General features: G+C 47.6%; 1 protein-coding gene across 1 annotated transcript; it reads right to left on the reverse strand.

Annotated features, from left to right (window-relative positions):
* Positions 1-675: 675 nt before the first annotated feature.
* Positions 676-21,464, reverse strand: CMTM4 (CKLF like MARVEL transmembrane domain containing 4). The gene is made up of 4 exons (XM_073659175.1): positions 20,960-21,464; positions 6,931-7,107; positions 4,159-4,257; positions 676-3,368 (listed from the first exon to the last, which is right to left on the reverse strand). The coding sequence occupies exons 1-4, from the start codon at positions 21,143-21,145 to the stop codon at positions 3,195-3,197; spliced, it is 636 nt and encodes a 211-aa protein (XP_073515276.1). The 5' UTR covers positions 21,146-21,464; the 3' UTR covers positions 676-3,194.
* Between the last annotated feature and the right edge of the window lie 653 nt (positions 21,465-22,117).

The following is a 22,117-nucleotide window of genomic DNA, read 5'->3' on the forward strand; positions in this document are numbered from 1 at the left end:
AGCGACAGTAATTACAGACAGCGTGTCTGCTCCCCGGGGTGACAGTGCGCTCCCGATAAGTGACAGTGCGCTCTCTGATGGTGCCAGCTTTTTGAGGGGGCCTGCAGGGATACTGAAGCAGGCCGGATAAAGCTTCAGAGCAGCACTTGCAGGCTCTATAGCAAAGAGCTTGTAAGCACTGCATCCCTTGACTAGGAAGCTCAGATTACAAAATTGTAATGAATGGATATGTGACTGCCCACCACTGTTTCTATGAGGCTTATGCGCCTGCAGACTCCTGGCGAAATCTGGGGGCCAGTCACAGACGCCACCGAATAGGTGGGTTTAGACTTTACGCAGGGGGTCCGTTTTGGCAGATAGACATTTTAAGACTAATGGGTCAGGCATTGGACGTCTATATGGCATTGACCACTTGCAGACTTTATCCAAGAAGCATTGCCTGTAAGCCTCCGGATCTCCACCACCAGGAGGACCAGTACCTCTCGAGATGATGTCACATACAAGATGCTCCACCTGCCATTATCACAGCAGCCAGTGATTGCTTATAGAGGAAGAAATAAAACTTCTATATAAAATTTATAAACAGTAAATATTTGGTCCTATTGCATTCACTGAAGGTCCCAACACCATAAGGCTAGGGCTACTCGGCGACTCTGGCCACGACTGAAGTTTGCGACACCAACACGACAAGTCACAAAAAATCCAACTGAGGTGCGGTCGTTAGTGTTACAATGTGACCTCAGTTCTGGGGAACGCAATGTCGCCCGAGCCTAAACCAGCCGTCAGGAAATGTCGTCGTCCTGGTCCCTCTAGTTTAGAGCGAATAGAAAACTTTGGGGGGTTTTCCTAGTGTGAAAACAGCTTCAGGGAACTCCATTTTTGGTCCCCACCACCCCGGTGCATTGTTTGGAGCATTTTTCCATCAGGAGACACTCTAAAAATAAAAAAAAAAGTGACCTGCACTTATCAAAAGCCTGAAGCAGGAGGAAAGAGAAAAAGATGTAATGCAGCCACTGGCTTTAGAGTCTTAAGGAACGGACCCCTCCTCAATGTCATCTTCTGCGGTTATACGAGCATGTATCTCGTGTGTCGAGATGGTGGGATAAATTGCGTGGAAGACTGTGGAAAAGCTACGAGGACAGGAAGCAAATATGGTTATAAGGGAATGTCCAGCTGACTGCAAAACTTACAAGTACCCCAATCCTCAGCCCCTAAGACTCTCCACGCGTTTCGGTCAGCGAGTAGACCAGTCATGGAGACATCAGGACCACAGAGGTCAATGTGGAGTGAAGCTAGGAACACATCTATGCATAGTGGATGCCTCAGAATAGAAAGTCAGTACTGTACAAGCCCCATAGAAGAATTCCCACACGTTTTGGTCAGCTAGTCGACCAGAGATGAAGACGTCAGGGCCATAGAGGTCTATGCATAGTGAATGTGTCAGACATGATAAGACTCGCTCGCCGGCTAATTGGATCCTTTACATCATAGCCGTCAATGGAGAGTCAAGAGGCCTCCATACAAGGGGTCCCTGACACTTAGGTTTGTGGGGGGTGGGGTGGCATTAATAGGACAATTCCTTTACTGATGATTTGCTTTTATGATTTTTTTTCGCACAATTACAGCTTAATAAGCTGTAAAAAAAAAAAAGTTAATAAATTACATATCCTACACAAACCCGGATTATAATCAGATACTTCATTTTTAAACAAACCTACGACGAGGCACAAAGATTATACTAAACCTTCATTTCTCAGGACTTTTTGTTTTTGTTTTTTTGGGGGGTGGTCGGTTATTGATTTTTCAGATTACGATCGATTCCCTTTAACGAGATAAATAGTGTTAAAATATTGCTTAAAAAATAAAATAGCTGTAGTTGTCAGTCCATAGTGTAATATTGCATATGTATAGTGGCGCCATCTCTCTGATCGCTACGTTACTGACATGAATTAGAAAGACGGCGATGAAAGGAAAAAAAAAGCACCGCCAGAAAAACCAAATCAAACTCCCCCGAAGTGTGAATTAATAAAAGGGGGGGGGCATCCAATCTTCCTTCTTCAGGAGCTCGGCGCTTCTTCTTCCTGCTGGGGGAGCGGTGCGCAGGAGGTTTGGTTACACCGCTGTCTGAACAGTGCGCTTCAAGCAGAGCAATCCTGGCCAGCATTTGCAAGTGCACGCTCCTTGCCTAGGTAACCGACCACCACCGATAAAACTGACAGAGGTGGCCAGTAACCTAGGCAACGACTTAAAATTAAAAATCTGTCTGTTCTAAAATTGCAATTTTATCTAAGTGCTTGTAAAAAACAAAAAGTTGAGACGGCCCCCTTTAAGAAAATTAACCTTTCATTCTTGCATCAAATTAAGGTTAGCATATCCCCATGATAACACCTCCTGTTCTGGTATTCTGGCAACCTTTATAAACTAGTGATCCCCGCAAAACCGGATTCTGATTGGGCCAGCCTCTAGCCAATCAGAAGCCCCTGGGGAAGCCTCTAGCCAATCAGAAGCCCCTGGGCCAGGTTTTTTTTCTTAAACTAGTAAATAAATGGTGTCCCTATGATAAGACGAAGCCTCCAGGAAGTTTTGTCATGGGGACACATGCAAAAAAGCTTCTCTTACTAAAAAAAACGTGCATTTTTAAGTACCGATAACTCAAAACAAGAATGAGATTTTTTTTTTCCAGATTCTTTCGTTTCCTTCAATCATTGGATGAAATATTTAAATTAAGTTAAATATTAAAAAAACTTCATTTTTCTTTTTACCATTTCTCAGTGCCCGTCTGCGGCTTCAGACTTATTCTCCCGAATAAATCCAATTAATAATCCAGAGGAAAAAAAAAACCTAATTAACAATCGCAGGATTAAAAAAAGCGATCTAATTAAAAGATGCAAGGCGGGAAAAATCTAATCATCTGTCAGAGAGGGAAGTAGAAAGGTACGTGCCAGGACCAAGGTCATCACCGTCACTGGAGATCAGTCGTCTGGTCCCAGGTTTTTGGTCCATGTAAGAACAGTCCGTGGTAGGATCTACAACGTTGGCTTCTCGGGAATGTTTGCCTTTCTAAACATTAAGACGGGAATGCGATCCAAAAAGAATCTTTGCTCCCAAAAAAGTAGTCCTGCCGGGGGAGGGAAGAGGAGGAACCATTCAGGAGGACTGAAGCCCCTCTACCACCCATCAGGCCCCCCGGCGGGTTATGCATCCAAACGCTGAATCTCGGGACGGCAGTCTACATCCCGCGACTCGCTGCGTGCCCTCATGTAGTCGCTGGACTGACGCATGTTCTGGGATCTGCTGCCAAATTTCCATTTCCTAAACGCCAAGTAGGTGTTCGCGGAGTAGGAGATCGTGGCCAAGAAGCCGAAAACCTGCAAAGAAAACAGATGTACAATTAGGGAGAATGTTGGAAGAATAAATCACTTTCCCCCCAAAAAAACCAGAGCGATCAGTGATGCATCTCAAAAGCAAGCGTTCAATTTCTCTGCACTGCCCCCGAAGGTGAAGTGCAGTATTACACCATTTCCATATAAAGCAAAACAATGATATATTATATATCAGATTCTCCAAGACAAGAGACGCTCTTTGTGGCCAGTCTCCTGTGATGGGGCCGTAATAATCAGCGGTAGCTCAGTGGTTAGCAGTGTAGCCTTACAGAACATACAAACCATCTGCAAGTCTCCAAAGACTATACTGATAGGGAATCTAGATTGCAGAAACCTTTTAAACTTCTCGACAATCCCTTTAAAAAAAAAATTTTTTTTACCAGTTTAGCTCAGCTACATCTGAGTGTAAGGAACATTACTCACACAGCCACCAGGTGGCGCTAGAGACCACTGCAAGCTGCACATCTGTTCTGCTGGATCTGTCCCCAAGTAACAGAATACTTCCAGAGCGGAGTTAACTCTTAACCCACCAAAGTCATCAGCGACGGTCCTAGTACAATTACCCAGGGTCTGATGAATTTGTCATTTGCTTTCTTAGATTCCAAAAAAACAAAAACAAACAACCAAAGGGGTCGTTGAAATAACACTACACGTCCCGAAGTGTAATAAGTTGCCAAAAATAATGGACATTTCGATCAGGAAGGGGTTAACCCACATTCCTTTTTGTCTTTTTAATGGAAAAACTTCAGAAAAGTTGTATTTTTTTTTTTCTTACCGCTGCAGAAATTTCCGCCCCAGATTTGTGGTTCAGCGATGCCAAAATTACAGAGGCAATGAAGAAAAACAGAGCGCTCAGCCCAGTGTTCACCAGATCCTGAAAAACAGGGAAATAACAAAAAACACACGAGACACGATGAAAGCGAGAAGAGAAGCAACAGAAGACGGAGCAAGCAACACGTGGGCAGACGTGGCAGCACGGAGGGTGCCAGCGCGCCAACGGATCTCCTCCGGGGGTCAAAACCTGGAGACTAGTCCTGCATTGATCAATGATCACATCTGATCTTGGACCACCACTTATTTGCAGAATAGGGCTATATAGACCCCTTTGGCACTGCACGGAGACTTGCTTAAAATGGACAACTGATTGTTTCTGTCCAGCCTAGAGGAAATCTATGAGCCGTGCCAAAGGGATAGGATCTTGGATCCTGCCTAATTTCCAGAATGGCTTCTACCAATTTGACCTCGAATTCAGTCTCACTTCTTCCCCTTCCTTTGGCACTGCTCTGAGATTTCTTTTTTTCTGGCATGTGTAATTACAGCAAGGAGATGCATCTATTCTTCTTGTGTATTATTCGGCTGCTGTTTTATTCAATTAGTTTACAGAGCCAAAGTGAAATCTCTGAGCAGTGCCGAAGGGGTCTAAAATATGCCTTCTTCCTGGAAAAAAAAAAAGTAAGGATCAGATGCTCACTTGATCACATCGGAAGAATAAAATCTAGAATTTAGCCTCAAGATGGCTGTATGGAGAGCTTAAACCCCTTTGGCACGGCACAGAGATTTACTTATAATGGGTTACTGCATGTTGCATGCCAACCTAGGTGAAAATTCTGAGCAGTGCTAAAAGGGATAATAGTTAATTTCCAGCCCATTTTGACTTTGGATTCTGCCTCGGCTCTATACAGAGAGCAAACCCCTTTGGCACCGTGCAGAGATTTCTTCTTTTTTTTTTTTTTTTTCGGCAGATAAAATAAAATACATGTATAATTTCAGCAGGTAGGAGAGGCATCTCTTCTATTTTAGTATTGTTACTCTACAGTTTGAGTTAGTTTACTCGGCCAAAGTGAAATCTCCGAGCAGTGCCAAAGGGGTCGGAATTCTCTAACCTGCTTTGTTCCAGAAAAAGAGGCAGGATTAAAGATCAGACTCTTCTGATGTGATCACGTGAGAGTTTAATCTAGTTTTACAAACTCTATGGAGAGCTCGGACCCCTTTGGTACTACCTGGAGATTCATTTTTTTGAAATTCCCAAGTTCGGACAACAGTGCAGGCTCGCCAACATGGATATGAATGGACCTTTTTTTGGTCTGCATAGTACCAAAAGGGGGTGTAAGATTGCATTAACCCTTTGAAGTCAGCCTACTAGTTGTGCGGGGCGATTTGCTTTCTATAGGACTACATGGCGGTGATACGGCCTCAGACACACACATCTGAATGAGCTGGGAAAACTTATTGCACAAGCAAATCCCTTTCACACGCCATTAAACGCCCTCCGCCTGTTGTCAGCCCTCGCTGCGAGCTCCTGGGTTAAGTTATCTACGGGAGAGGCCCCAACAGGAAGCCGACACATGCCTTCCATTATATTCATTAACAGGCCGGGACAATAAATCCCACAGGGCCGCCACAGAGCGCCAGATTATACGAGAAGGAGTGCAATGACATGCGCTAGCTCATCCAGGGAAGAAAAGGACACCAGGGAGATGGGGGCAGGGATGGGGGTCCTAGTGTGTACATAGCGTCCCCCCGGGACGCCATGTCCTTCCACAGGCACCAGGAATATTACACAGATGCCTCAGAGCAGGCAAGCGAACGCAGCCCACATCACAGGCACCGACAATGAGAATCAAAGGCAAGTCAGCAGATTTCCCCAAGAAGGCCGGCCTCGCTCCACAACCCACTGATGTCCTGTTCAACATATGGGCCCGCAGCACAGAGGGATTCAGGATGGAGCTCAATAAAAACATTTAAAGGCGTATTCCCATCTCCAAGATCCTATCCCAATATGTAGTAGGTGTAATATTATTATTATTAGCAAATACCTCCAATTAGAAATGTAGTATAGTTCTTCTGATTCGCTATGTTACTTACCCCATGTGCAGGGCATTGCAGTAGCTTAGGTATCCATGGTTACGACCACTAACAGCTAACTGTCACTAAGTGAATGGTCGTAACCATGGATATCTAAGCTACTACAATGCCCTGCACATGGGGTAAGCGACATAGATAATCAGAAGAACTATACCACATTTGTAATTGGAGGTAATTGCCATTATTATTCTCCAAGAACGTCACCCACCCCTATGATTTAGGATCTAGCGCCTCTTTACTGAGAACCCAAGAAAAGGCAGAAGGAAGATGTCAAAAATGAACCAAGTTGCTGCCATCTTGATAAGGGGTATGTGGGGGGTAATTAACCCGCTATCAAAAACTGTATCTGCCATTTAAGGGTTGCGATAACTTATGTATCAGTGGATATCCGACTGCTGCTATTCGAAAAAGACCGCTGAATAAAGCCTTTTTTAATGCTTGAGTTGTACTCCGCTATATCTGACAGTGCCATAATGGGGCATTTTAGGGCGTCATTATTGGCATTGTGGGGGGTCCTAACAGTCTGATCCTTTGGGTGGTTATAAGGTGCGTTCCCAACATTTAAAGTAATCACCTATCCAAAGGATCGGATCGGTTGTGGGACGTGGGAGAGGGGAAGGGGTGGACACTACAAACTTGCACAGAAGGAGGAATTGTCCTATGGGTTTTCCTGAGGACTCACCGTCAGGATCCAGTTGATGTGAGGGACTCGTTCATGCAGAGACAAGCTGAACATGAGCAGCAGCACGCCGGTCACCACAAAGGCGCTGCAGCTGACAAACTCAAAGAAATACAAGCCTTCGCACGGCGAGCACTCCATGATTGTCTCAATGCAGATGAAAGCAAGGAGAGCCAGGACCTAGGGCGGCAAAAAACACAAAAGGCAAATTAGGGTTTTTTTTTTTTTTTTGCAAGGACCGATCACGTCTGACATTACGTGCAGCCTACGTCCCCCTGTACATAAGAGAACTAAGAGGTTTCTTAGTTATGTAATTCAAGGAGTCTCCATCACAAAGAATTAAAGATTCCCTGATGAAGGAAGTGAGAAGTTAATATTTCCCATCCCCGGTACCTCCAGCCCCGCAGGGCGGCGTGCACCACCAGGGAGCCGTTCTCAAGGAAACCAATGTGACGATAATTACGGGTTTCCTTCCTCCTCGGATAATTATTAGACCATACGCTGCAGACATCAGCGGCTCTCAGCGAGAGGAGAATATTTATAACCCGTCTTCTCTGATCCCCAGGACTCAATGTCCTCCCCTCCCTCCAGCACGGACCTCTGGTCCGCGGTGAGAAATGCCATAAGAAGTATCATGTATATTCATTTCTTAATAGGGGTATTCCCAAAATTCAACGTTATCCCCTGATCAACAGGATCAAAGCTAAACTTACTGATCGCTGGGTCCCACCATCGATCCCGACAGCAGAGATGTGCATGCTCGACCTACGCTTTCTCCAGACTGGAGATTGAGCATGAGCATCTCCACACCATTCAAGACAGGGCTCGAAATCCATTGGCCCAATCTAGGTATCAATAGGACACCCCAGTGATCTGAACGTTATCCCTTATACCACAGCTACAAAGGATCACTTTGGATTCTTAATATTAGGCTAATGCGGTCAGAAATGGTTTACCCTGATACAGAGCTCCAAATCCCCTGCACTGAATTAACAAACATTCTGGCTGCCACCACTAGAGGGAGCTGACTTTATTATTGAGAGTAATGTATACAGCATGCAGTGAGCTCCCTCTAGTGGTGGCCAGAGGGAGTCAGAATTTATCACCATCAGATCTTTCAAAAGATTAAATATTTTCTATAAGAAGAAGATGCAAGAAATGGAAATGTCGGATATCTTTTTTTTTGGGGGGGGGGGGGGGGCAGGTCTGCTCACTTTACACATTGGACAAACAAGTCCTCATAAGAACATCCCGTCATCTGCAGCTTAGATACATCCCGTGACAGGCATCTAAGCAGCTATTTAACCCAGTGCAATGCTGATATTGGATGCACTTTTGCCTCTCCCAACGCGTTTCACAGAGCGATTTCTACCTAGTTTTTCTCTTTTTTTAGAGGTAGGTTAAATAAGGAGTCTCACTTGATGCCAATGTAAACTCATCTGGGGAGCTGGAATACAGGGGTTTCTGCTTCCCAAGAAGCTACATCTCCAAGATATACAAAGGATTTATACATAATAAGTCGCCAGACTCAGAGCACTTTCTTACTAAAGGATCACAGGTTAGGAAATTAGGATACATGACCTGCTTAGCTGCAATACCAGATAAGAACTAGAGTGGCGTCGTATATATAGCAGCCTGGACGTCTCCTATGTGACGTGTAAACAGCAGTCTCGGAGTCTCCTATGTGATGTATATACAGCAGCCTCACTATCTCCTCTGTGACGTGTAGACAGCAGAGTCTCGGAGTCCCCCCTGTGACGTGTAGAGAGCAGTCTCGACGTCCCTCCCCCCCCCCTGTGACGTGTAGGCAGCAGCCTCACTATCTCCTCTGTGACGTGTAGATAGCAGCGTCTCGGCGTCCCCCGTGACGTGTAGACAGCAGCCTCTCGGCGTCCCCCCTGTGACGTGTAGACAGCAGCCTCACTGCGTCCCCCATGTGACGTGTAGACAGCAGCCTCACTGCGTCCCCCATGTGACGTGTAGACAGCAGAGTTTCGGCGTCTCCCCTGTGACGTGTAGACAGCAGCCTCACTATCTCCCCTGTGACGTATAGACAGCAGAGTCTCGGCGTCTCCCCTGTGACGTGTAGACAGCAGAGTCTCGGAGTCCCCCCTGTGACGTGTAGACAGCAGCCTCACTATCTCCTCTGTGACGTGTAGACAGCAGAGTCTCGGCGTCCCCCCCTGTGACGTGTAGACAGCAGAGTCTCGGCGTCCCCCCCCCCCTGTGACGTGTAGACAGCAGAGTCTCGGCGTCCCCCCCCTGTGACGTGTAGACAGCAGAGTCTCGGCATCCCCCCCCTGTGACGTGTAGACAGCAGAGTCTCGGCGTCCCCCCCCCCTGTGAAATGTAGACAGCAGAGTCTCGGCGTCCCCCCCCCTGTGAAATGTAGACAGCAGAGTCTCGGAGTCCCCCCCTGTGACGTGTAGACAGCAGCCTCACTATCTCCTCTGTGACGTGTAGACAGCAGCGTCTCGGCGTCCCCCCTGTGACGTGTAGACAGCAGCGTCTCGGCGTCCCCCCTGTGACGTGTAGACAGCACCGTCTCTGAGTCCCCCCTGTGACGTGTAGACAGTAGCGTCTCGGCGTCCCCCTGTGACGTGTAGACAGCAGCGTCTCGGCGTCCCCCCTGTGACGTGTAGACAGCAGCATCTCGGCGTCCCCCCTGTGACGTGTAGACAGCAGCATCTCGGCGTCCCCCCTCTGACGTGTAGACAGCAGCATCTCGGCGTCCCCCCTGTGACGTGTAGACAGCAGCGTCACTATCTCCTGTGATGTGTATACAGCAGAGTCTTGGCGGTTCCCTATGTGACGTGCAGACAGCAGAGTAATAATAATAGTTTTTATTTTTATAGCGCCAACATATTCCGCAGCACTTTACAAATTTTAGGGGGGGACTTATACAGACAATACAGAATAAGCATATCTCATATCGAAAGGAGTGAGGGCCCTGCTCGCGAGCTTACAGTCTATGAGGAAATGGGGGAGACACAAAAGGTAGAATGTACATATATTGTATAATGCAGCCTTGATATACTAAATAGGATAAATAATACATGGACTGGTCGCCAGCCAGTATGTGTGCAGTCCTGACAGAGGCTATTGAGTGCATGGTTGGTATGAACCTGAAGTTGAAGAAGATTTTAATATGGGGGAAAACTGGGACAGACAACTGGGATGGACAGATAGTGTGTTTAGGCGATACGCCAGTCTAAAGAAATGGGTTTTTAGGGTTCGCTTGAAACTGTGGGTATTGGAAATTAATCGAACTGTCCTGGGTAGTGCATTCCAAAGAATTGGCGCAGCATGCGAGAAATCTTGGAGGCGGGAGTGGGAAGTTCGGATTATGGAGGATTTTAGTTTTAAGTCATTTGCAGAACGGAGGGCACGTGTAGGATGGTAGACAGACAAGGGAGGAGATGTAGGGGGGTACTTGAAGCATGGAGCGCTTTGTGGGCAAGCGTGATAAGTTTAAATTGAACTCTATATTGGATGGGTAACCAATGCAATGACTGGCACAGGGAAGAGGCATCGGTGTAGCGGTTGGCGAGGAATATGATCCTGGCTGCTGCGTTAAGGACGGATTGGAGAGGGGAGAGTTTAGTAAGAGGGAGACCGATTAGTAGAGAGTTGTAATAGTCAAGACGAGAATGAATAAGAGCGACAGTAAGAGTTTTTGCCAAGTCAAAGGTGAGAAAAGTCCTGATTCTTGAGATGTTTTTGAGGTGTAGATGACATGAACGAGCGAGTGATTTCATGTGAGGGGTGAAGGAAAGATCTGAATCAAAAATTACTCAAGCCAGCGGGCTTGTAGCTGGGGAGTAATGATGGAGTCACAAACAGAAATGGCAATATCGGGCACAGGTAGGTTAGTGGACGGAGGAAAGACGAGTAGTTCAGTTTTTGACAGATTCAGTTTTAGGTAGAGGGAGGACATAATGTTAGACACAGCAGAAAGACAATCACTGGTCTTTTGTAGTAATGCAGGGGTGATATCCGGAGCAGAGGTGTATAATTGGGTGTCATCAGCATAGAGATGGTACTGAAAACCGAATCTACTGATTGTTTGTCCAATGGGAGCGATGTATAAGGAGAAAAGAAGGGGGCCTAGGACTGATCCTTGAGGAACCCCTACAGTAAGGGGAAGGAGAGAGGAGGAGGAAGAGCCGGCGAAAGACACAGAAGGAGCGGTCAGAGAGATAGGAGGAGAACCAGGAGAGAACAGTGTCCTTGAGGCCAATAGTGCGGAGCATAGTGAGGAGGAGCTGGGGATCCACAGTGTCGAATGCTGCAGAGAGATCCAGGAGAATCAGCAGGGAATAGTGACCATTAGATTTAGCTGTTAGTAAATCATTAGAGACTTTAGTGAGGGCAGTTTCAGTAGAATGTAAAGAGCGGAAACCAGATTGTAAAGGGTCAAGAAGAGAGTTGTCTAAGAGATAGCGGATTAGACGGGAATGGACCAGGCGTTCCAGGAGTTTAGAGATGAAGGGAAGATTGGAAACAGGTCTGTAGTTGGCCGTGCAGTTCTGGTCAAGGGATGGTTTTTTAAGTAATGGTTGTATGCTGGCGTGTTTGAAAGAAGAGGGAAAGATACCAGATGAGAGGGAAAGGTTGAAAATTTTAGTTAGGCGAGTGGTGACAGCTGGAGCAAGGGACTGAAGGAGATGTGAGGGAATAGGGTCACTGGTGCAGGTGGTAGGGCGAGAAGATGCAAGGAGTCTGATCACTTCATCTTCCGTGACTGGTTCGAAGTCAGAAAGTGAGCAAGATACAATGTGGCGGGGGAGAGCATGCATAACATTTGGGGATTGGGAGAAAATTTCCTGTCGGATATGGTCAATATTTTCTTTGAAATAATTGGCCAGATTGTCAGCGCTGAGGTCGGTGATCGGGGCCTGGGCTGTTTGATTGAGGAGAGAATGAAACGTGTCAAAGAGTCGTTTAGGATTATTGGAAAGTGAGATGATGAGGTTGTTAAAGTAGGTTTGTTTGGAGAGGTGAAGGGCAGAGTTATATGTTTTCAGCATAAATTTATAATGGAGGAAATCTTCGGGCAGATTAGATTTTTTCCAAAGCCTTTCAGCGCACCTGGAGAACCTCGGGAGAAGACGTGTTTGAGGAGTGTGCCAGGGTTGTCACGGTCTATGCCGAATTCTTCTTTGTGTAGGAGGTACGGCTTCATCCAGGGCGCATAGCATTATTTTGTTATAATGCTTCAATGCAGAGTCGGGACATGAGAGGGAGAAGATTGGGGCCAATGATGATTGCAACCTTTTTATAAATTTCTGGGTGTTAATGGCACGTATGTTTCTATAAGTGTGGAAAGTGGGGGTATCTTGAGTAGAGTCACAGTTCTTGACAGAGAATGAAAGAAGATTATGGTCAGAGAGTGGTAGGGGAGAGTTAGTAAAGTCATGTACTGAGCAAAGTCGGGAGAAGATCGGGTCCAATGTGCTCCCCTCCTCATGTGTAGGAGAATTAACAAGCTGTGAAAGGCCGAAGGAGGAGGTTAGTGATAAAAGATGAGCGGCAGATGGGGAAAGAGAATCGCCAATTGGGATGTTAAAATCTCCCATGATTATCATGGGGATGTCACAGGATAGAAAATTTGGAAGCCAGGCAGCAAAGTGATCCAGGAATTGACGGGGGGGGGACCTGGAGGGCGATAGACAACCGCCACTCGCAGGGAGAAGGGCCGGTACAGTCTCGACGTCCTCCCTGTGACGTGTAGGCAGCAGCCTCACTATCTCCTCTGTGATGTGTATACAGCAGAGTCTAAGCAGCCCCTATGTGACGTGTATACAGCAGCCTCAGCGTCTCCTCTGATGTGTATACAGCAGTCTCAGTATGGCATTTTATTACTTAGATTTGTACATTTTCTATATTAGTGATTAGTGGGATTTTTGGCAACAATTTAAAAAAAAGACTCTAAGCGAATTCGGATTATTACGTGTGATGGCGGATTTCACAAAATGACACATGGACTTTCTTCACTTATCAGCTTTAGTTGGCGTTTATATATTTAATGTGTGGCCCGACACATATAGGGTCAAGCACTCCGTGATAGAGAAGCTTCTTCCAATCGGTAGCACCAGAGAGACAGTTCTCCCTTCTGGAGGAGAGCTCATTTGCATACGATTCTCCACCAGGAGAGTTGTATCGGGGGGGGGGGGTGTTATCATGCAGCCCCTTCCCCTCTTCTCCCGCCCGAGACATAACACATGGGGCTAAACCAGTCATATGGACATCGGAGGCAAGAATCCCCCATTAGTGATCGGCTGATAACGATGTGGACAATCTGCGGCTCCTGCCCAAGACAGAGAATTCGGTACAAATTTATTGTGTTGCTTCTGGAAAAAACAGGCAACGGGCTGCACATTCCTCCGTCTAGGCCGCTCTTCCCCTCATTAGACCACAAGCTATTTATTTCTGGAACAGAGAAGGTTTTCCTCCTCCAGCTGTGGGGGAATTAAAGGGCAGACATGTCTATATCTTAAGTGCACAGACAGCTACTTCCTGTCACTGACGGTGGCCGGGTGACAGTCGCCCTCATACTGCGGCCACTGATGTACTCCAGAGCTGTAATCTGGGGAGGGACAGTCGGCTCCTAGAGTCAAGTCCAAACCAGTGACCCCCTAAACCTGCAGCTCACCGGCTGACGTGCAACTACAACCCCCAGCATGTCCTCATAGGCTATGCACTACAACCCCCAGCATGTCCTCATATACAGGCAATGCACGGATCATCACCAGCGACTGCTTGGAGGCTTCATTTCAGCTGACTGACCCCAGACTCACACTTTGCATTGGTGACAGCCCCCTGATCGCAGCTTTTATCCCTGATAATAGGAGGAATTCGCTTTCATCATAAGCCGCAAAAGTTATTTTTCTTTTTTTTTTTGTAGCCAGGGAACGAGTTAATCTACGGCGCATTCATCATCAGATGTCGCAGGAATGCAGCGCCATGTGCTCAGATTGTGACCTTTCAGAAGGGCAGAGCGTTCACAAGCAAAAAGCCAAATACCAGCAAGCACTGGCATTGGCGCAGAAAAACCTGAAATCGCCTTGTAACCAAGGCTGCACGCCAACCCCCAACTCCAACAGAAGCCATTAGTGCTCTGTCCTGCCACAGGGTTTGCCCATTCAGGTTTCTCACATCCAGACTCAAAGAAGTCAACGATCCCTCCCTGCAGCTCTTCCCTCCCTCTCACAGCACCAGTCTCACACACACACACAGAGAGAGACTGCAGCATCATCTCCCTCCTCCCACCTTACCTCTCCTTGTCTCAGGTACTTAAAGACTAATGCAGTTCTGCACAACATGCAGCAAGCGGAGAACCAGGAGACATCGGGTCTCATTTTCCTATATTCAACTGTAATTGGTCCTTTCACACACAAAATCAGTTGAACACTTCGGCGCCAGGACTGGGGCAGACCAGCGCTCATCAGCTCCCGCCCCAAGCTGTGACCTCATCATACTGATGCCATAGCCAGCGCCGCCCCACACAGGAAGCAAGGTCCCGGCGGGAACAGTAAGCGGTCCATAACTTATTATAGCAGGGGAGGGGTTGGTATTACTATGAGGAAACAGTATGCAAAAGGGCAGTATGTGGGGGAGATTATGGAGAGGGGCATATTTTTTTTTTGCAGGAAGCACAGTGAGAGGCAATTATTTATTCAGGAGCGCCGCATGGAAGATATTTTTATTCATTGGGCAGTATAGATACTTTTATTTTTAAAGGGCACCATGCCGGAAAGAGCTACTGAAGGCCGGAGAAGAAGGAAGTCTGGAGAGAAGAGCGCTGGGCATGAAATCTCATCATGGTGGTGAAATGGATGGGAACGACATCAGAGAAGAGGTCACGTATAAGGTACCTGGATGTAATCAGTATCGCAAATAAACATTTACATCCCATCAGTGCTGTGGTTTCTGTATGGTCCGTAGTTTGACGAGGACTGGTAACAACTCCCATTAACTCCTTACCATTATTAACGACGTACTGGACGTTGCAGATGCACGTGTGTATATGGAGATGACTTAAAACTGCAATTTATCACTGTACTAAGTTTGGCAATATATTCATGTACTGACGGTGGTTCCGGCGCTGCATTCATGTACTGACGGTGGTTCCGGCGCTGCATTCATGTACTGACGGTGGTTCTGGCGCTGCATTCATGTACTGACGGTGGTTCTGATCATAGAGCAATCCATAATGTGCTTTATGATAAAACTGAAAAATCCTCAAAACTTAGTTTTGAGATTGTGAGGAGGATTTGGTTAGCATGTTAGCGTGTGTTCACACTGATTTTTTGGAGCAGAAACTCTCCAAATCCTGAACACTTGGTTCTGATTATGTATTAATGTACTGACAATGGTCCTGGTGATTTATTCATGCAAAAAAAGATTTGAATTCCTTCAGATTGTCATACTGAACCAATGTGACCTTTGGATTAAGAAATGTTTTGCACCCCTGGTCTAATGTGTATGGAATTCTTAAAGGGGCAGTCCAGACTGCAGCTGATCGGAGGGGTGGTGGCACTTTAGAATCAGCCTATAGCCAAGAGACCAATCTGAGAAATGGGGCTTGTCCAAAGTGGAGTGACCCTTTAAAAAGTTGGCAAACTTTACTTCACTATTTTTAAAAAAGGTAAAAGGTGATAAATTATAGTCTTTTCACACCGGTGGGACAGAACATTTTCTTCCATGTTGAAGCTTCATCATCGCACATTAGATTAGGTTGTAAATGAGTGATGAATATAACGAGCACAGACGCCAGGTCTAAGAAGGACGACACCGGGGTCACAAGAGCTGACGCTCCATCTATCACTGCGCCAGGGCAGGTGCAGAACACGCAGCCGATGCGACCTGCATGTAACCTTGTGTGTGACAGAGTCAGGAGGCAGCCGCCAAATAAAAGGATCAAGTAGTTACACAAATATCCAACCAGAGGAGAAGAGATCTGCTGTCCTGTCCTATATCACAACCGTAAGGGGCTGTGCACACGCTAAGTATTTGGTGCAGAAATGTCTGCACCGTTTTTGCATCTCTTGGCAGGAAAAACGCAGCGTAAAATAGGTGCATTTTTTGCCTGTTTTTTGATGCGCTTTTGGTGTAGATTTTTCCCCACTCATTAGTATAGGTGAAATCTGCAGCCAAAAACAAATTGTCATGCTGCAGCTTTAAATCTGCAAGGAAAAAAAATAAGCAGTGTGTGAATGACACTTCAGGACTCATTCATTCTGCTGGCATCAGGAAATCCTTCAGGTTTTGCGACAAAACTGCAGGAAAAAAAAAGCAAATCTGCAACGTGTGCACAGGCCCTAACATCGGCCAGAACGCTGCGAGGCCTGATAAAAGGCTAAAGCTGAGAGGACGAAGAAAACCGAGAGATACCGACAACCCCTGCCTGGCGGATATATGGCTGTCACAAGCTTTATCAGGAGCAGAGTGAACCAGGAGTAACCAAATGGTTAATCTTTTCATAGAGGTTGACATACACTATGTATGGGAGAGCGCATGCAGCGCGTATGTACAGTCATGGCCGGAAGTGTTGGCACCCTTGAAATTGTTCCAGAAAATGAAGTATTTCTCCCAGAATTATTGCAATTACACAGGTTGTTATACACGTTTATTTCCTTTGTGTGTATTGGAACAAAAAAAAAAAAGAGGGCAAATTGGAAATAATTTCACACAAAACCCTAAAAATTGGCCTGACAAAATTGTTGTCACCTTTCAAAAATTGTGTGTGTGTGTGTGTGTGTGTGTGTGTGTGTGTGTGTGTGTGTGTGTGTGTGTGTGTGTGTGTGTGTGTGTGTGTGTGTGTGTGTGTGTGTGTGTCACACTATGCATGGAGAACAGAAAGAGGACAAGAGAACCTACTACAAATATTTAAAAAAATATCAACAATCTCAAGGTTACAAGTCCATTTCTAGAGATTTTGATGTTCCTTTGTCCACAGTGCGCAACATAATCAAGACGTTTACAACCCATAGCACTGTAGCTAATCTCCGTGGACGGCAGAGAAAAATTGATGAAGGGTTGCAACGCAGGATAGTCTGGATGGTGGATAAGCAGTCCCAATCAAGTTCCAAAGAGATTCAAGCTGTCTTGCAGGCTCAGGGTGCAACAGCGTCAGAGCAAACTATCCGTCAGCATTTGAATGAAATGAAACGCTATGGGAGGAGACCCAGGAGGACCCCACTGCTGACACAGACATAAAAAGATAGACTGCACTTTCCCAAAATCCTTCTGGGAAAGCGTCTTGTGGACAGATGAGACCAAGATAGAGCTTTTTGGTAAAGCACATCATCCTACTGTTTACCGAAAACAGAATGAGGCCTGCAAAGAAAATAAGACAGCACCTACAGTCAAATATGGTGGAGGGTCACAGATGTTTTGGGGCCGTTTTTTCTGCCTCTGTGCAAGACATCATGAAATAAGAAGATTACCAAAGGATTTTGGGTGACAATGTAGTGCCCAGTGTCAGACAGCCGTGTCCTAGGTCATGGGTCTTCCAGCAAGACAGTGACCCCAAACATACAAAAAGCCCTCGGAAATGGATGGAAAACTCTGGAGAGTTCTGAAGAGGCAGCAATGAGTCCGGATCTAAATCCCATTGATCATAAATGGGATCTGTGGAGAGATCTTACAATTGCGGTTGGGAGAAGACTCCTTCATATAGGAGAAATCTGAAGCAGATTACAAAAGAAGAGTCCAAAATGCCAGAAGAGAGGTGGAAGATGCTGATGGGTATAGGAAGAGACTGATTGCAGTTATTTATCCTGAAGGACATGCAAATAAATATTAAGTTTAGGATTCCAATAATTTGTCTGCTCCATTTTTGGGGTTTTGTGAGAAATTATGTCCAGTTTGCCTTTTCTCTGTTTTTTGTATGTTGTTCCAATACACACAGAGGAAATAAACATGTGTATAACAAAACAATTTCAAGGGTGCCAACACTTGTGGCCATGACTGTATATGTGGAGCATATGCAGAGCCCCGGCACAGTAATGCACCATGCCTCCACCCCCAGCACGTGTAGTGTGTATATATATATATATATATATATATATATATATATATATATATATATATATATATATATATATATATATATATATATATATATATATATATATATATATATATATATATATATATATATGTGCATGCGGAGCGTACGCAGCGCCCCTGCACAGTAACGCACCATCCCTCATGCACAGAGCTATATATGTACGCAGCGCCCCTGCACAGTAACGCACCATCCCTCATGCACGGTGCTATATATGTACGCAGCGCCCCTGCACAGTAACGCACCATCCCTCATGCACGGTGCTATATATGTACACAGCGCCCCTGCACAGTAACGCACCATCCCTCATGCACGGTGCTATATATGTACGCAGCTCCCCTGCACAGTAACGCACCATCCCTCATGCACAGTGCTATATATGTACGCAGCGCCCCTGCACAGTAACGCACCATCCCTCATGCAGTGCTATATATGTACGCAGCGCCCCTGCACAGTAACGCACCATCCCTCATGCACAGTGCTATATATGTACGCAGCGCCCCTGCACAGTAACGCACCATCCCTCATGCACGGTGCTATATATGTACGCAGCGCCCCTGCACAGTAACGCACCATCCCTCATGCACAGTGCTATATATGTACGCAGCGCCCCTGCACAGTAACGCACCATCCCTCATGCACGGTGCTATATATGTACGCAGCGCCCCTGCACAGTAACGCACCATCCCTCATGCACAGTGCTATATATGTACGCAGCGCCCCTGCACAGTAACGCACCATCCCTCATGCACGGTGCTATATATGTACGCAGCTCCCCTGCACAGTAACGCACCATCCCTCATGCACAGTGCTATATATGTACGCAGCGCCCCTGCACAGTAACGCACCATCCCTCATGCACAGTGCTATATATGTACGCAGCGCCCCTGCACAGTAACGCACCATCCCTCATGCACGGTGCTATATATGTACGCAGCGCCCCTGCACAGTAACGCACCATCCCTCATGCACAGTGCTATATATGTACGCAGCGCCCCTGCACAGTAACGCACCATCCCTCATGCACAGTGCTATATATGTACGCAGCGCCCCTGCACAGTAACGCACCATCCCTCATGCACGGTGCTATATATGTACGCAGCGCCCCTGCACAGTAACGCACCATCCCTCATGCACAGTGCTATATATGTACGCAGCGCCCCTGCACAGTAACGCACCATCCCTCATGCACAGTGCTATATATGTACGCAGCGCCCCTGCACAGTAACGCACCATCCCTCATGCACGGTGCTATATATGTACGCAGCTCCCCTGCACAGTAACGCACCATCCCTCATGCACAGTGCTATATATGTACGCAGCGCCCCTGCACAGTAACGCACCATCCCTCATGCACAGTGCTATATATGTACACAGCGCCCCTGCACAGTAACGCACCATCCCTCATGCACAGTGCTATATATGTACGCAGCGCCCCTGCACAGTAACGCACCATCCCTCATGCACAGTGCTATATATGTACGCAGCGCCCCTGCACAGTAACGCACCATCCCTCATGCACAGTGCTATATATGTACGCAGCGCCCCTGCACAGTAACGCACCATCCCTCATGCACAGTGCTATATATGTACGCAGCGCCCCTGCACAGTAACGCACCATCCCTCATGCACAGTGCTGTATATGTACGCAGCGCCCCTGCACAGTAACGCACCATCCCTCATGCACAGTGCTATATATGTACGCAGCGCCCCTGCACAGTAACGCACCATCCCTCATGCACAGTGCTATATATGTACGCAGCGCCCCTGCACAGTAACGCACCATCCCTCATGCACGGTGCTATATATGTACGCAGCGCCCCTGCACAGTAACGCACCATCCCTCATGCACGGTGCTATATATGTACGCAGCGCCCCTGCACAGTAACGCACCATCCCTCATGCACAGTGCTATATATGTACGCAGCGCCCCTGCACAGTAACGCACCATCCCTCATGCACAGTGCTATATATGTACGCAGCGCCCCTGCACAGTAACGCACCATCCCTCATGCACAGTGCTATATATGTACGCAGCGCCCCTGCACAGTAACGCACCATCCCTCATGCACAGTGCTATATATGTACGCAGCGCCCCTGCACAGTAACGCACCATCCCTCATGCACAGAGCTATACATGTACGCAGCGCCCCTGCACAGTAACGCACCATCCCTCATGCACAGTGCTATATATGTACGCAGCGCCCCTGCACAGTAACGCACCATCCCTCATGCACGGTGCTATATATGTACACAGCGCCCCTGCACAGTAACGCACCATCCCTCATGCACAGTGCTATATATGTACGCAGCGCCCCTGCACAGTAACGCACCATCCCTCATGCACGGTGCTATACATGTACGCAGCGCCCCTGCACAGTAACGCACCATCCCTCATGCACAGTGCTATATATGTACGCAGCGCCCCTGCACAGTAACGCACCATCCCTCATGCACAGTGCTATATATGTACACAGCGCCCCTGCACAGTAACGCACCATCCCTCATGCACAGAGCTATACATGTACGCAGCGCCCCTGCACAGTAACGCACCATCCCTCATGCACAGTGCTATATATGTACGCAGCGCCCCTGCACAGTAACGCACCATCCCTCATGCACGGTGCTATATATGTACACAGCGCCCCTGCACAGTAACGCACCATCCCTCATGCACAGTGCTATATATGTACGCAGCGCCCCTGCACAGTAACGCACCATCCCTCATGCACAGTGCTATATATGTACGCAGCGCCCCTGCACAGTAACGCACCATCCCTCATGCACGGTGCTATATATGTACACAGCGCCCCTGCACAGTAACGCACCATCCCTCATGCACAGTGCTATATATGTACGCAGCGCCCCTGCACAGTAACGCACCATCCCTCATGCACAGTGCTATATATGTACGCAGCGCCCCTGCACAGTAATTCCCCTCCGTCCCCCCGCACTCACCACTTGGCCGCACTTCAGGACCCCGGGCAGGGAGCGGATATATTCCCCGTCGCAGCGGACGCCCCTCCAGCCGCGGATCTCCCGCACCGGCTCGGTGGTCGGCTGGTAAGGGCTGCTGGCTCCGGACACCATGGAGGCTGTAGACGCCTCCGCCTCGAAGCCGTCCATGTCCTCGGCCGCTCTCATGCCGGGGGCTCCGGCTCAGCGCTGGGGGCCACACTCCCCACAATGCATAGCGCTGGACCCCGGGATTAGGAGCCCCTCAGAGACCCCCATATGTCAGTCCCGCACGCGTCTGAGGCCACAAGAGCGCAGCCTCGGGGCTCAGGCGCCACACCCCCGTGCCCCCACCGGCTACGGTCCACCCTCGCCCCCTCTCCGTGCTGCCCTGGGCCCCGGTTCTTTTCCCGGTGATGCGCAAGTCGCAGCGCAATCCTGACACTGACGCGCTCTGCAGGTAAACTGCGCCCGACCAATCGCAGGCGAGGCTCTTTGTGACGTCACAGGACGACTCATCAGCATAGCTCCGCCCACACATCTACGTCTTGCCTTGTCCTGATTGTAGGCGGCTTCTCACTCTACTAATGAGAAAACTGTGAACGCCCCACACCGGGACATGCGACCAAATCGTGCGACTTTCCTACCGTCGCAGGACTAATATCGAGTTTCTGAGACTTTATAGATCCTGAAAATTAGCAGATGGAATCCTTATGGGTACATATTAATTATTCCTCCTCCACCATCCACAATAGGTGATATCACAGCTCACCTCCTCCTCCTGTACAATGACTGATAACACCTCTATATACAGTAGATAACGCAGGATCCACCATTCACAATAGGTGATGTCACAGCTCACCTCCTCCTCCTCCTCCTGTATAATGACTGATAACACCTCTATATACAGTAGATAACGCAGGATCCACCATTCACAATAGGTGATGTCACAGCTCACCTCCTCCTCCTCCTGTATAATGACTGATAACACCTCTATATACAGTAGATAACACAGGATCCACCATTCACAATAGGTGATGTCACAGCTCACCTCCTCCTCCTCCTGTACAATGACTGATAACACCTCTATATACAGTAGATAAAACAGGATCCACCATTCACAATAGGTGACATCACAGCTCACCTCCTCCTTCTCCTGTA

The sequence above is a fragment of the Phyllobates terribilis genome, unplaced genomic scaffold, assembly GCF_046119375.1.
Source record: "Phyllobates terribilis strain yellow unplaced genomic scaffold, ASM4611937v1 Scaffold_13__5_contigs__length_258822181, whole genome shotgun sequence".
Classification (NCBI taxonomy): domain Eukaryota; kingdom Metazoa; phylum Chordata; class Amphibia; order Anura; family Dendrobatidae; genus Phyllobates; species Phyllobates terribilis.

Coding starts and splice junctions, on each gene's coding strand:
- CMTM4 (XM_073659175.1), bottom strand. CDS start 21,145: ATGAGAGCGGCCGAGGACATGGACGGCTTCGAGGCGGAGGCGTCTACA. Junction 7,108..20,959: donor TCCTGAAGTGCGGCCAAGTG/GTGAGTGCGGGG, acceptor TTGCCGCCCTAG/GTCCTGGCTCTCCTTGCTTT. Junction 3,369..4,158: donor GGGCGGAAATTTCTGCAGCG/GTAAGAAAAAAA, acceptor TTTTCTTTGCAG/GTTTTCGGCTTCTTGGCCAC.